Genomic DNA, 14,861 nt, shown 5'->3' on the forward strand with positions numbered 1-14,861 from the left:
TGGGGTAGAATGTCATCTGCAGTGTGCACAGGCTATAAAAGTATATACAGTTGTGCTCAGAAGTTTACATACCCTGGCAGAATTTGTGATTTTTCTGGACATTTTTCAGAGAATATGAATGATAAGAGAAAAACATTTTTTTCACTCAAGGTTAGTGGTTGGGTGAAGCCATTTATTGTCACACAACTGTGTTTACTTTTTTTTAATATAATGACAACAGGAACTACCCAAGAAATCATAAATTCTGCCAGGGTATGTAAACTTATTTTGTTAACAAAAAAGAGTTTACATGACATTGTGTTAAAAACTTTAAAGATTAGGAACCTTTATTCTTGAAAATAAATGTTCCTCCTGTTTTGGGGAAAAGATATTACATGTTTAAAAAAAAATGCATACCAAGCTCTTTGAAATCATACCATGGTTAAAAGAGGTTTTTGTGAATGCATCTTTAGAAAAACAGCGGACGATACCAAATACAGTCAAACAGATTCAGATTCAGTTTCTCATCAGTGTCACTGGTTAGTTGAAATGTGTTAGCTTTGAGCGCATTCCTGTGCAATGCACTTAGTGTTGTAGTATTGTCCATGGGATTCGCCGGAAACAACATAAACCAAAATGTCCTTACAGGAGCTCAAAAGACCAGTTTGGAATTAAGTGTGCAGAAAAAGATTGGGCTAGATCTGAGTTTAACTAGTTCTACTACCCCTGCTAGCTAGTATGTTAGCTGTCACTAAAAACTGCCCCACATTGGAGAAGAGTAACAGTTTTGAGACAGGAGCTAGATAACAGCTCAACTGCATCCATCTTTTGCTGTTACTGTTTATTCAAAAAAAATTTCATCAGGGAATAAAATAGCAGTTGGGATGAACATATAGATCTGTAATAAACTGCTGCTCGCCTTGCTAGCTAGCATATTAGTGGCCAGTTTACACTGCTCAACACAGGGACAAATCTTGTTTCTAACAGTTTATAGATGGGAGTAACTGTTAGCTGACAGTAAGTCCGACTTTTGTCTCCTTCTTTTGGAACTTTGGATTGAAAATAAAACGCAGAGACTGGTAAATGGAAAGATAATCTGTTGTTCATCTACTGCTGTAGCCCTGCTAGCTTGTGTCTTAGTGGTTAGGTCGGACGCTGTGTAAACGCTAAAGTGGTCCAACAGCTAGGCTGTGTTGTTCACAGCTTCTTTCTGCTTCTTTAAAGGAAAGGAAAAAAGGTCACATGTTATATAATTCTCACCAACACTTGGATCAGTGGCTTTATGGTTTTATTTTTTTTAGCACACGGCACCAGAGCGAACACTTGGATGGTGAATGAGTCTTTATGAGGCTCTGGGTGTAACCAGGAACCATGGATGTGTTTGAACTTGAGGACAAGGGACTCATAGGGAAACTGGAGTAGAAGGACATGGAGGTAAAAGAGATCTGTTTGTGTCAGCCATGTTTGCTTTTTCCTTCTTCTGCAAAAAAACAGAGAAATGAGATTAAAAACTGTGTAGGCTAGCCAGTGAATCAAAAAACATACCTCATAATGTGTACTTCCGTACATGGACTCCTTGACCTCCCACACATCCTGTACTCTTGTGATTCAATATTCAGCATGTCTTATAAACATCTTTGTATGCCAAAAGCAAACCTTTTTTATTTTCTGTATAAGCCATGATTCACCATAGGCTGGCATCCACTGGTTGGCAGCTTTGTCTTTGTGGTTTTGTTGTGGTCACAGCTGGTCCTGTGGCTCCTCTGCTGAACATTAACGTCTCTTTGAAGGATCTGGACTATCAATCAAACCAAAAGGCCTTCTCTCAGGACTCACCGTTCAGTAGCTATGCACATGGGTGAAAAACGGGAGCAGAGAGACAGGCCATGCTCGCTGCATCTCTGAAGACAACACACAGATGTTTTATGGTTTTACATTTGGTGGCTGCTTTCTTCTGTTCTTTAAGTGTCCTTTGTTTTTGATAAATATGCCTTCACACCGACCTGATGATCATTTTCTTTGCCTTACTTTTCTTTACAACAGCCATGAACAAGTAACACGACTGTATCTCTAATCACAGAATGATATGATATGAAAAGGTCACAAATGAAGGAGGGTGTGTGAAAAAGGGAGATGCTTGCAATGTTTGTGTGTGTGTGTAACATTGCAGTAAACAACTTTGAACCTTCAAAATGTGGAGTTTTTTCTCTTTAAGGCCATCAATCAGTAGCTTAGTGAGGCTTCCTTTATTACATACACATAAAAAAAAAAATCTTGGAATTAATAAACCAAAAGGACGACTCTGTCAAACAGCACACAGGGAATTATGCCTTCAGTCTTGGCATGTCATACACACAGATATTCATCTTTGGCAAAGTTTAAAAGAGTATGGCTGCAGAAATCTCAGGCAAAAGAGAAAATAAAGCCCAAAGTGCTCACTCCAATCAAGGACATGTATCTCTCTGAAATATCTCTTTACAACAATCAAAAGTAATTTCTAGTTGTCAGCTTCCTTCTCTCTATTATTCTACAAAACATGAGAAATGTGTTGGCCAAACTTTACAGAAATATAATCCCGAGTTATCGCCTGCCTCCCCTCTGAGATTAATACAATAAAGAAGGAAGTGCTAGATCAGTCTCTAATGTGGACGAGCTGTCAGGTCAGCCTGCTGTACGGAGGCAGTTTGGAGGAACCGTCCTCTTCCTCAGTGGTGGCCTGGTCTGTAGATTGAGCTGGAGAGATGAAGAGTCTGTCATCACCTCCTGCTGGTCACAAAAGAGAACTACTTCAAAACTTGAACATCTTCAGAGGAATTCTGTGATTTTTTAAAACCGGGCCACTTTTTTTTTAATGTATGTTTGGGATCTAAACTGATAGATTAGAAAGTTCTATACGAGACTTCTCAAACAAGCTGCCTTTAAGCAAAAGTTTATACTTGCAACAAACTTTTTCAAGGCTACAAAAAGAAACAACTGAATATTCTGTCTTTTAACACATTGGCACCAAAACGACAACAAGAAATAAGATTCCGAAAGACTGTGCAACATACTAAGTCTATAATGAAGAAAAGCAGGCTAACAGGCAGCCTGTGCATGCTTCTACAACCTCTGTTTGTCCTCAGCTATTGAGTTGAACAGGCAACTGGCTTCTCGTCTGATACACCATAGACTGTAGAAATAATGGACGAAGTATCCGTGATGTCACTCATCGTCGAAGCGTTGCTTTGAAGCCAGTCGGCGGCGGCAGCCATATTGGAAATGCTTAACTCAATCTAACTGCGGTCGAGCTAGTGTGAGGTAAAGAGGGGGGCTTTGAGCCTCCACGCCAACAGCTACAGTGTTCCCACCTGTCAATCAAGTCAGCTGCGTCACTCATAATGTTAAACTCGTAATCTTAATATCTTCGAAATTGCCGCGTTATGAAAAAAAATAACCCCCTGTACAGTGTGAGTCTCTTACATTTGTATTCTTGTAAGATAAAGACTTTGATTTTAAATTAATTTCCATAAATTTACAACTTTGATCTTGCACATTTTAAACTTTGATCTTGTGAATAAATTCCTTTTTATCGTAAATGCACGACTTTTATCATACATTTAAAACTGTAATGTTGTAAATACATGATTTTATTATCATAAATATTTTACTTTGTACTCATGAATTTATTATTTATTGTTCTATGTTTATGACTGTTACTGCACAAGAATAAAGTTAAGAGAATACATTTATTCTTTTAAGATTCAAATTCATTTCCATAACTTTTAAATATTAAATTCATACGATCAGATTTTTAATCTTGTGAATTAGATATTTTGACCTTGTAAAGTCATTGCTTTATGCCTCAAACTTCTTAAATGTATTACTTTTTCTCACAAATTAACTACTTTTCTGTGGGATAAATTCACGAGTGTTTTCTTGTACATTTATGGTTTATTCTTGGGAAAAGATCAGCTCTGGCAACTCTCACTGGTTCAGACTGCAGGCTGAAGAGAATCTACTAAAGCAGGTTGAATCTGTTTGGATCTATTTGCAATTTAGACCCTAAAACATGGAAACAATCTGGCCAGGGTTTACAGGATACTGGGATTCCCCTTTCACATTAGTACTTACCTTGCCAAGTACAAACCATCTCGGTGCCGCTGGGGTCACACTGAGGAACCAGTGTCTCCTGAAAAAACACACAATACATCAGATTCTTACAGATATGATCTCTTTGGTCAAAATGTTTCAAGAAAAATTCCAAACTTTTACAGATGAAAAATGAATGTCAATACCAATTTTAAACAGCAGAGGGCATAACAAGTCTGTGATGCATCATTACGTCACTGACACGGCACGCTTACCTCACGGAATATACACTGGCAGCCGACCTTAGGGTGCTCATCAATCATTTTAGTACTTTTCTTTTCTATCTACATAAGATTGCTTTCTGCTATTCATCGACAAGTTGACAATCACCATATGTACACTCCTTGCATATGCGCCATGAATAGTGTCTACACCATAGACTGTACAAATAATGGACTTAGTATCTGTGACGTCACCCATGTTTCTGAAGCACTGTTTTGAAGCCTATCATCGGCGGGCGCCATATTGGAAATGCTAAACTCAACCAAACTGCTATCAAGCGAGTGTGAGGTAAGGAGGCAGGCTTTGAGCCTCCTAGCCAAAAGCTACAGTGTTCCCGCCAGTCAATCAGGCAGCTGTGCCTCATAATGGAAAAAATTCACCCCCCGTACAGTGTGTGCCGGTCGAGAAAAGAGCTATCCAGGCTACACTTGTTTTTTGTACTAGGCTGTAAACATGTTTATTAATGCTGTAAAGATCATCTTTTTTGAATTGGTGTGTATGTGGTTTCCGGTACCTCCAGAGTCGGCCTCAAGCGGACACTTGAGGAACTACATTTTTTAACACTTATGCATTGGCTTAAATTCCGGAGGTTGCCGCTTGATCTACACAAGGGATGTTCCAAATTAACTAATTTGCTCAAAGCTAAGATTTTTTTCTTAATTAATTGAGTGTGGGATCTGAGTGTATCCTTCACCTACATCCAGAATGATTAACACCGATCTTTGCTTGGAAATGATCGTACACCCAGTTTTTGGTCATATGCACGTTTGATAAATGAGGGCCACTCTGTGTTCTGTGTGCTGTGTTCGTCCCTACCAGTCCAGTTCTGGCATCGTAGCAGGCACAGCAGGGGAGACTACGCATGCCTACATAGGCGATGAGAGAGGACAGAGCCAGGCTGATGGTGCAGGTCAGAAGTATGGTGGCGTTGGCTCCCTTCACCATCCGATGAAGCACAAACGTCTGAGCAGAGACAACCGATGAATGAAATGTCATGTTGTTTATTTTGTCAAACAAACCCCAACTGGATTGTTGCCGTTGTTTGTGAATGGTTCGGTAAAAGAAGCTTTAAAGATTCATTGTCATGGTTTGAAGTGTTGGTCAAAGGCAAATCTGGAACTATATGGAGGATCAGGAGGACACAAAAGTGGTGCTAACACAGTCTCATTACAAAATGAGGAAGGTCTGTTCATGTGTGTAGTTACCACTTCAGGACTGTGGTGGTGGTGGAAGACCTCCTCGTCCTCCTCCCCGTAGGTCAGTGTCAGACAGGAGTAACCTGATACAAACACTGCAGCTGCACAGGAGAGTCCTGCTGCTACCACCATCGCACTCACCTGAGGAGAGAGAGAAGTTACACAACCCAATCCAAATCACACTTTGCATGTGTCACACTCTGGCTATCACTCGGAATTCATAACTATTTATCTACACATAGCAAATATAATCCAACCAGGGGGGTCAGCATAAGAGTTAGGGCGCCATGTTCATTTTTATATACCCTCAAAAGACATGTAGCATAGCTTTTCCACATGAAGCCATTTGGTATTGGGTGGGAATACAAGATGTATATCCGTGCAGTAAAATATCAGCTAATCGTGGGAACTCTTTATTCTTTATTCCTCACATTAGCACAGTAGCAGCTACACCAACTACACTGCAATACAGGCTAGCTTGCTGGCTGGTTCCCGAGTATTCGTCTTTTGCTGCTGCTGCTTCTTCTTCTTCTTCTTCTATCATTTGTCTTTTAAGACTCTTATCGTCAATAATGGTAAGTTGCCCCGATATTGTGATCACCATCCAGCCCTAATTGAAAACTTACCAGATTGGTCAGCTTCAGCCCAGCGCCCAACAGTATTATATGCATTTTAAATGTTAGGCTTACTGTGGCCCAAAATTCTCCTCTAACTGAGAACTGAATTGTCAGTTACCAGGAGAGACAGGAGACGGAGACGGGAAAATGTGGGGAGTAGAGAGTGGGAGGAGGACATAGTGCAGCGGTCTCAGGTTTGACTCCTGGCCTCGAACATTTGCTATGAGGACCATAGCCTCTGTATGTGAGGCATGCTCTTCAACCGCTATGCCAATGACAAGGATTGGCATGTTGATTGCAAATGATGATTGCCAAAATCCCCCTGAATAACAAACACTTATAGAACCCACACCTAGCTTCTACAAGCTGAACTAATGTTAGCAGCAGCTCACAGTCCCTCCTTTTGTGCTGTGACCAACATACCGCATTGAAGAAACAAAGTATTTTTAGATGAAACGGTTTCGTATAGTGTTTACACTGGTGTTAATTAGCCAGTCTGTTTGTTTTATTGAGGAGGACACCGGTATGGATAACTCCTCTACCAGTAAAAACCTTTGTGAACAACGAATATTTAAGAATCTGCTCAGCTGGCAGCCCCTTCTTCGTCTACTCAAGAGTATCAGACGGAGACACTTTTTAAAGAGGAGCTAAATCATTCTGATGAATCTTTTTAATTTTTAACACTTTAAAATAAAGTACAGCTAAATATGAGTGACAGGTTATTCTAAATTAAGTACATACACTACTTCGTATTGTGCAAGTACTTAACTGTCTGTTTTCTGTAGGGTACTCCTCTAACATTATCAAACCATGATATGTGGTAAAATGTGACTAAACCTTTACTAAGTAAGACAACGAAACACTTACCAGTATTGAGTTTTTTCTTTGGGAGGCAAACAGCGCCAGAACCCCTGGAGAGGCCATGATCTAAAAGAAAGTGATGGAATAGTGACAGAGCTGTCTCTGAAGCCAAAAACTGAAACTTGTACAAGTTAAAATAAAATTGAAAATTTTAATTTAGAGCAATATTTGCAATCCTCTTCAAATTTAATTTTGTTGTGAAACATATATTCAAGTCACAATCACTGTTAAATCCAAATGCTAAATATAAATATAAAGGTTAAATATAAATGTTAAATCCAAATACTAAATATAAATGTTAACTGTTAAACCTAAATGTTAAATATAATGTTAAATGTTAAATATAAATGTGAAATATTGAATCTAAATAATAAATGAACATCTAAATGTTACATTTAACATTTATATTAAGCAATCAACATTTATATTTAACATTTATATTTATATTTTACATGTAACATAGATTTATATTTATTATTTAGATTTAACATTTAGAGTTAACATTGTGCATTTAACATTAGCCTTATATTTAGCATTTGGATTTGACAGTGATTGTAACTTAAATGAATTTTCACAACAAAATTAAATGTGAAGAAGATCGCAAATATTGCACTAAATGTGACAAAAAAAAAATTACTTTGAGTCCCGTTATTTCTAGGAGTAACACCAACCCCCATTCGGTATTCAGTTAAAATTCAGTTAGAATAAGCAGCCTGTCCTGGTATTGAAAGAAAGATCTCACCAGTCCTCCCCACACCGGTGTCCTGGTGGTACTCAGCGCGGTATCCTTGCGGAAAACAGCGTCCATGAACCCGCACACCACACAAAGACCCGCACAGGCGATCTGGAGGATCCCGAGAACCAGCACGCTCTTCTGGTTGAAAATGAAGTACCTGTATCGGTCCATCTCCAGGTGTTTACCCGCTATCGTCCCCGGTTTTTGTTTTGATAAGTTTGTATCAATCCTCGGTCAGACGTGGGTGAAACCTCCGGTCAGAGAGGAGTTCGGAGTCTTTTCCCTGTTTTCTGAGACAAAAACATGAGTTCCGGTGGTGATAACTGCTAAAATGTGTCTTTAACTTAAGGTTACATTAGTTGTCCCTCTAGAAACCCGCAGTGTTTCAGTGTTTGTCTCCGGCGGTGTATCTTCCGGGCTGCAGGTTGGTTTCACTGTAGCTTCAGCAGGTAGGAAGTTTATCCATTAACCTGGCTGACCAGCAGCAGGTGGAGGGAAGGGCGGGGGATTTATGCCCAGAGTTTGGACTCTCAGGCTGCCTAACCCCGCCCCCTCCACAGCGCTGGGATTTAAAGAGCATTTAAAGGTGCATTGTGTGCATTTAGCAGCATTTTAGCAGAACAGATTTGGTGGAAATTAGATATAATGTTTTTATAACTATACTAAAATGTGTGTATAATCACCTATACAAAACTATACTGTCCTACAAAGGCAAAGTGTAGTGACTATGCAAACAGTGAAACTGAGAAAATAACTTGCCAGCAAAATATGTTGGAGGTGGATCAGTGTGAATGCATTCATGTGATGTCTTTTCCTGAAGAAATTTTCATGGTCTAAAACCAAAACCATAATGTGACCTATGACCCCCAAAATGCAGATACTGCACTCTGCCATTGGAATACTTTGAACAACTCTATAGGTGTTCCAAAGGCAAAGTGCAGTCACTACAATATAAGCATGTTAATTTGTTTACCTTGCTTTTTTCTGTTAGGAAAAACTGTTTTCACCCAATTTTGATGATTTTAATGGTTTTAATGCAATGAAAGACCTCAGAGGTGGGTTTTAGATGAGACCTTGCAACCCTGCTTTTATCAGCGCAGCATTAGGGGCTGCTGCAGCACTAACTTTACTGAGTCTTTGACATCCTGGGAGCTCATATTAATATAATATCACTCAATTCTCTGCCAGAAAATGTATCAGCATAGCACTCATGGTGTGTTTTGTGACACAATTTGACACCCATTTATTTCTACGACGTCCATTATTTATAGTCTATGCTTGAGAACAATAAAACAACCGTCTCCAACACAATAATGCTGAGCCAATATGTACATTAGCCTATATAGTTCATTAATTCACTAACAGTAATTGTCATATAGATGTCAGCCTATAGTATATATCTGCTGATTTGAGTTAGAATGACACGTCATTCTTGTAGATGGTGTAGGCCGGTGCACATGCATATCTCTGTTAACTTAAAATCATTACCATTAAGTTAAATAACAATTTAGTTTTACAGCATGAGAGTGATTTTAGTCTGACCTGATGTGCAGTCATGATGAGGAAGTGATTTAAGTTTTAATTTGCACATCGACTCTAACCTGACAGTTCTTCTTTCATTTGACAAACACAGCCCTGTTGATTGTAGCCTTGTTTGTGTGTTTGTCGCTCTGTTTTCTTTGGTCCTGCAGTGCTGGGACAGAATATAGACCTCTCTGTCGGTTTTTGCAACCAATAACAGAGCAGTATGTGTGTCTGACTCAAACTTTAGACATCTGCAAATCTAAGCAAAACCACTATAGCCAGGGGCGCCGCCAGGGATTTTGAGGCCCATGAAGAAATATCACATTGGGCCCCATGACCAAAGGCCAATGGAGCCCTGTGCAACTGCTGTAACCACATCTCCAGGATCCAATCGACCCAGTCAAAGATTTACATAACTCTACCTTTTCAGTTACCTTGCCTCTTGGAGTCAAATATTCACTGTATGACTGGCAAAAATGAAGGATTCCCTGCACACAAGGTGCCCCTTCTTTTATTATGTTTTCATGGCTTCATCATGGAACCAAAATGAACATATCGGATATCACAATATCGGATCAAGTTTATTAATTACAATTATTAAGAGGTTAAAGCTACTTAAACAAATTGCCCCTCGTGGGACCACCCAAAATTCACTAAGCATCAAAATATCTGATTTTAAGGTATTATATTATTAAGACAATACACTAACAACTCAAATAAGACACAACTCCTTCAATATTTTGCTGCATGAGTATGACTTCCTGATGCATGTTTTGATGTAAAAAGAGCTACATGTTCAGTATTTTCATCCCAACATAGAAATACTCTCTTAAATATTTTTAGGTTCATTAAATCCAGATTAATCTAGGCTTATGTTTGTTAAACATTGAAATAAATTGTGTGTGCAGAATTTTCTGATGCAACAGAACTGGGTGATATTCATTTTGAAAACAGAAACACAAAAAGAATCACATCAAGATGTGTACCAGAGAAAATAATGCATCAAAAGCTTTTATCACCAAAAAACTCAATGCACCCTAAAATGTTTTTAAAATGATGTTGAAATGTGTAAACTTTGGTCAAACAAGGAGCATGAAACCCATTATTGATTTATTTATATTATTTTTTATTTGATATTTGATAGGGCTGAAATGTATTTTATGCAACTTTAACTGCATTAGGGGGGTATGGAGTTTAGGGGTAGAGTTAGGATTTGACTTTTTGGGGTTGATGGGAGTGAGAGGACGATTGAAGAGTTGAAGAGTCTTGGCTGTGGGTGTCAGAGGTCTGAGAAGGAGTCCCTGTATCTCGTTTGAAGAACTGCAGGAACCTTTTCCTAAAAGACTTCTTTGGTGGTCTCCTAGCCTCCTCTACCTGAGTTTCTAGGCTCCTCAGTCTGTCCATTAAACTGTCATTAGTCTTTGCTCTTTCTTCTTGTTCTTCCTCCAGAGACTTATTAATGGCGGCTAAAGACTCCATGAGAGAGGCCCTCTCCTGCTGCCACTGGACCTGGTGTTTTTGCAGGTCCTCTTTGGCCTGGTCCAGGGAGGTCTTCATCCTGAGGGTTTCATTCTGCTCTGCAAGTAGTTGTGATCTGTCCATATCCCACTCTCTTTTTTGTTTTTGGAGGTCAATTTTTGCCTGCTTCAGTGCATCCTGCATCTTAATGGTCTCTTCTTCATGACAGGACATGTCCTCCTTCCACTGGCATCTAAGATTATCTTCTGCCTGTTTATGTGCAGTCTTCATCTTTTCCTTTTCCTCCATCTGCCCAACAAGGAGCTGGAACCGGTCCTTTTCCCACTGGCACCTCTGGGTCTTTAGCCGCTCTTCAGCTTGAAACAGGGCAGCCTTTATTTTGGATGTGGTCTCCTTTTGCTCTTCTAGGAGGCCAGACTTTTCATTCTTCCACTCCTGCTGCTGTTTCTTCAGTTCACCCTGAGCCTGGTACAGGGCAGCCTTCAACCTGCAGGTTTCCTCTTGTTCTGAGAGAAGATTTGATGCTTCCTTCTCCGACTCCTTCTTCTGTGTCTTCAGGTTCTCCAGGGCCTGGGTCAGGGCAGCCTTCAACCTGCAGGTTTCCTCTTGTTCTGAGAGAAGATTAGATGTTTCCTTCTCCCACTCCTGCTTCTGATTCTTGAGGTCATCCTGAGCTTGGGTCAGGGCAGCCTTCAACCTGCAGGTTTCTTCTTGTTCAGAGAGAAGATTGGATGTGTCCTTCTCCCTCTCCTGGTACTGTTTCTTCAGGTCCATGTGGGCCTGGTGCAGAGCAACCTTCAACCTGCAGGTTTCCTTTTGTTCTTCGAAAAGATGAGATGTTACCTTCCCCCACTGTTGCTTCTGTATCTTCAGGTCCACCTGGGTCTGGTACAGGGCAGCTTTAAGAGACTCGTTCTCTTTCATGGTCTCGGCCAGGAGACATGAGTTCTTCTCCTGGCACTGGTGATCCTTGTTGGCTGGGACCTCTTGGATCTGGTTCGGTGCAGCCTGAATGGCACAGGTGCCCGGGATCCCCTCCGCCTGGAGACTGGCCTGATCCTTCTGGTTCTTCTTTGCCTGTTCCAGCTCAGCACGCAGTTTGTAGATTTCTCCAAGGAGAATAGATCTGTCCTGCGACCACATGCGTGCCTGATTCTGCAGGACCTCGGTAACGTGAGACAGACCAACCTGCAGTCTGAGTCTTGGCTGGGATGGATGTTCATTTGTCTCTGTTTGCTTCTCCTTTTCGATGTCAAGGGCTTCCATGGGTTGGCTGATTTCAGTGACAGCCACCTCTGCTGTCTCCTGCTCATTGAAAACCTTAACAAGGTCTAGATCCATATCTGATGTTGCCATGTCTGAGGTTGTCCTGTCTTTGTGATTTTCAGGCTGTTCTTTTAGCTGCTCTTCCTCATGCAGCAAGGCAACCTTTTCCCTCACAGATGGCCGTACTCGCTTCTTTTTGAGTATGAGCGATGGTGATTCAGGCTCAGGGATTTGAACCTGAGCCTGGCTGGAACATAGGTCACTGTCCCCTTTCGGCTCCTGCAGAGATTGCCTTTCTAAAGGCTTAGTCTGAAGTTGAGGAAAGTCTTCTGTTTCCACCTTTTGGACGACCTTCACTCCCAACATCCTGACTGGGATGACTACATCCTCCTCGTCTTCAAGGTCCGCAGGCTTCATGTGTGTTCTGAGAGCATCAGCTTCCTCAGTCCACACCTGCAGGACAGGGGTGGTTGTTTTCCTGTTCTTTCCTTTCTTGTTGTTCTTTCCCATCTCGACAATAATGTGGATGTTCTGGTGAACTGTTGTGTATGTGTGTATGTCTCTCGCTCTGGTGGCTGGACTAAAATGACTGCAGGTTATAGTCTAGTCTATAAGCATTCTAGAGGGGCACTGTTCAATTATGACATCACAGTTCAGGCAATAGAATGCAATAAATCCCAGAATGAATAAAGTCGGCCATTTTGTTTAATTTGTATGTTTTCAAATTAAAAAACAAAATGGCAGACTTTATTCATTTAATGAATCTGTTTATACAGGCTGTGTTTGTATGCATTATATAAAATCCATGTGTACAAATTAAATTTCAGTGCTTTTTAGTTTCTGTTTCTATTTTAAATATCATATCCCAAATACAAAAAAAATCCTCATTGAATAAACATACATTTAAAAAAGAGGCTATTTTATTTTGTAAGGTTTCCAGCTCTGAACTGAGTATTTAGACTGAAGCATCTCCTTGGATGCATAGTGTATGGGCTATATTTTGATTTTTCCAAATCTTTAAGCCTTACAACATTTTCAGGTCCTCACTGCAAAAAATTGCAGTCCTTCCTTTCAAAATATTTTAGAAAAAGCAAATGACCTGACAGACTGAGTTATATTTCACTCATTTAAAACATGTGGTTCAATGCCAGACAATGATCGATGAATAAATCGATCAATCTATCAATCGATCAATCAACCAGTCAATCGATAAATCGATAAATCGATCGATCAATCAATCAATCAATCAATCAATCAATCAATCAATCAATCAATCAATCAATCAATCAATTAATCCCTCTTACTGACATGACTCAGTCTGATCTCATCTTAATCCACCATGAGCAGAGCACTTTGCAGCATTTAGCAAGTTACAGTGGCAAGGACAAACTTCCTTTAACAGGCAGAAACCTCCAGCAGGACCAGATTCATGTTAGACAGACATCTGCTGAGACCGTGCTGGGGTTATAAAGTGATTCAGCCATGTTCCAGGTTGTAAAGTGGATAAAAAGAAGAGAAATGTGCCAAAATGTTACAATATCAACACTTAAAGGCTTAAGAGCTTTGAGACCATAGTGTCTCCTCCTGTCATCTGTCTCCATTCCTTAACGCTTTAGGGCAGGAGGCGTATCCAGGGGCGCCGCCAGGGATTTTGGGCCCCAAGAAGAAATATCACATTGGGCCCCATCACCAAAGGCCAAAGGAACCCTGTGCAACTGCTGTAACCACACCTCCAGGATCCAATCGACCCAGTCAAAGATTTACATAACTCTACCTTTTCAGCTGTCTTGCCTCTTGAAGTCAAATATTTACTGTATGACTGGCAAAAATGAAGGATTCCCTGCACACAAGGTGCCCTTTCTTTTATTATGTTTTCATGGCTTCATCATGGAACCAAAATGAACATATCGGATATCACAATATCGGATCAAGTTTATTCATTACAATTATTAAGAGGTTAAAGCTACTTAAACAAATTGCCCCTCGTTGGACCACCCAAAATTCACTAAGCATCAAAATATCTGATTTTAAGGTATTATTTGAGTAATCTCTGTGACATTAAAACTGACTGGATCACTCAATGCTTCAACCTGCTCAGCATCCAAAACAGACTATAGGCTGTAGCTTATGTAGCTTAGCTATAGCTTTGTTTTTATATGCTTTGCAATGGTACAGATAGAGAGAGAAAAAAGAGATTCCCACAGACCCCCTTCAATAATGCTAATTGACATGCTACGTTGCTCACCTTCTTGTTCATTGGGTTGGGGGGAGTTGTGGGGTGACAGTGCACCTGCTGACATATCAGCTGCTGAGTCTGGTTGGGAGGGCGGGGAAACCTATTTAGTATAATTAGCTACAACGTAGTTTATCTCATTGTGGACATCAAACTAGCAAACAGGTTGATTTTAACCACTCACAGACTATAACAACCTTATAGTCTCTCTCTCTCCTCTCTCTCCTTTCTTTCCCTCCTTTCCTTTCTGGGACACTTTAGCTGCCTTTAGCGCACTCTGTGCACTGTGCAACTTCTGTCTGACTGCGCGGTTCAGCTGATTAGCGCGAGTCAGGCTGGGCTGTACCATTTCATGCCGATACAGGGGGGATTAATATGAACTTGCTCAAATAAAGTAGAGATCTCTGATATACATTTTATGAAGACAACGGGACCGTTTTTTAAAATTACCATATTCTGAAAAAATATTAATTGTGGGGTTTTTTTTTTTTTTTTTACAATTATTATTTTCGGGGCCCCTGTCAGTCATGGGCCCTTAGAATCATCCTAACTTTTCCCCCCTATACGGCGCCACTGACTATAGCATAGGAAGAAGCTGAATGGTCTGCCAATGCAAATTA

The 14,861-nt window shown here is 40.3% G+C and overlaps 2 protein-coding genes across 3 annotated transcripts; both read right to left on the reverse strand.

Moving 5' to 3' along the window:
* Positions 1-2,004: 2,004 nt before the first annotated feature.
* On the reverse strand, positions 2,005-8,269 carry zgc:113425 (uncharacterized protein LOC541425 homolog). 2 transcript variants are annotated; one of them, XM_034689533.1, is made up of 6 exons: positions 7,746-8,269; positions 7,010-7,069; positions 5,535-5,666; positions 5,146-5,292; positions 4,090-4,147; positions 2,005-2,742 (listed from the first exon to the last, which is right to left on the reverse strand). In XM_034689533.1, the coding sequence occupies exons 1-6, from the start codon at positions 7,908-7,910 to the stop codon at positions 2,636-2,638; spliced, it is 669 nt and encodes a 222-aa protein (XP_034545424.1). In that variant the 5' UTR covers positions 7,911-8,269; the 3' UTR covers positions 2,005-2,635. The 2 variants fall into 2 exon arrangements, with proteins under 2 accessions (XP_034545424.1, XP_034545423.1); XM_034689532.1 differs by having other exon boundaries at positions 2,005-2,745; positions 7,746-8,266.
* A 2,200-nt stretch (positions 8,270-10,469) lies between these two features.
* Positions 10,470-12,518, reverse strand: LOC117817579 (golgin subfamily A member 6-like protein 22). The gene has a single exon (XM_034690333.1). It carries the CDS (start codon positions 12,516-12,518, stop codon positions 10,470-10,472), a length of 2,049 nt encoding a protein of 682 aa, XP_034546224.1.
* Positions 12,519-14,861: the final 2,343 nt, after the last annotated feature.

The sequence above is a fragment of the Notolabrus celidotus genome, chromosome 8 (assembly GCF_009762535.1).
Source record: "Notolabrus celidotus isolate fNotCel1 chromosome 8, fNotCel1.pri, whole genome shotgun sequence".
NCBI lineage: Eukaryota > Metazoa > Chordata > Actinopteri > Labriformes > Labridae > Notolabrus > Notolabrus celidotus.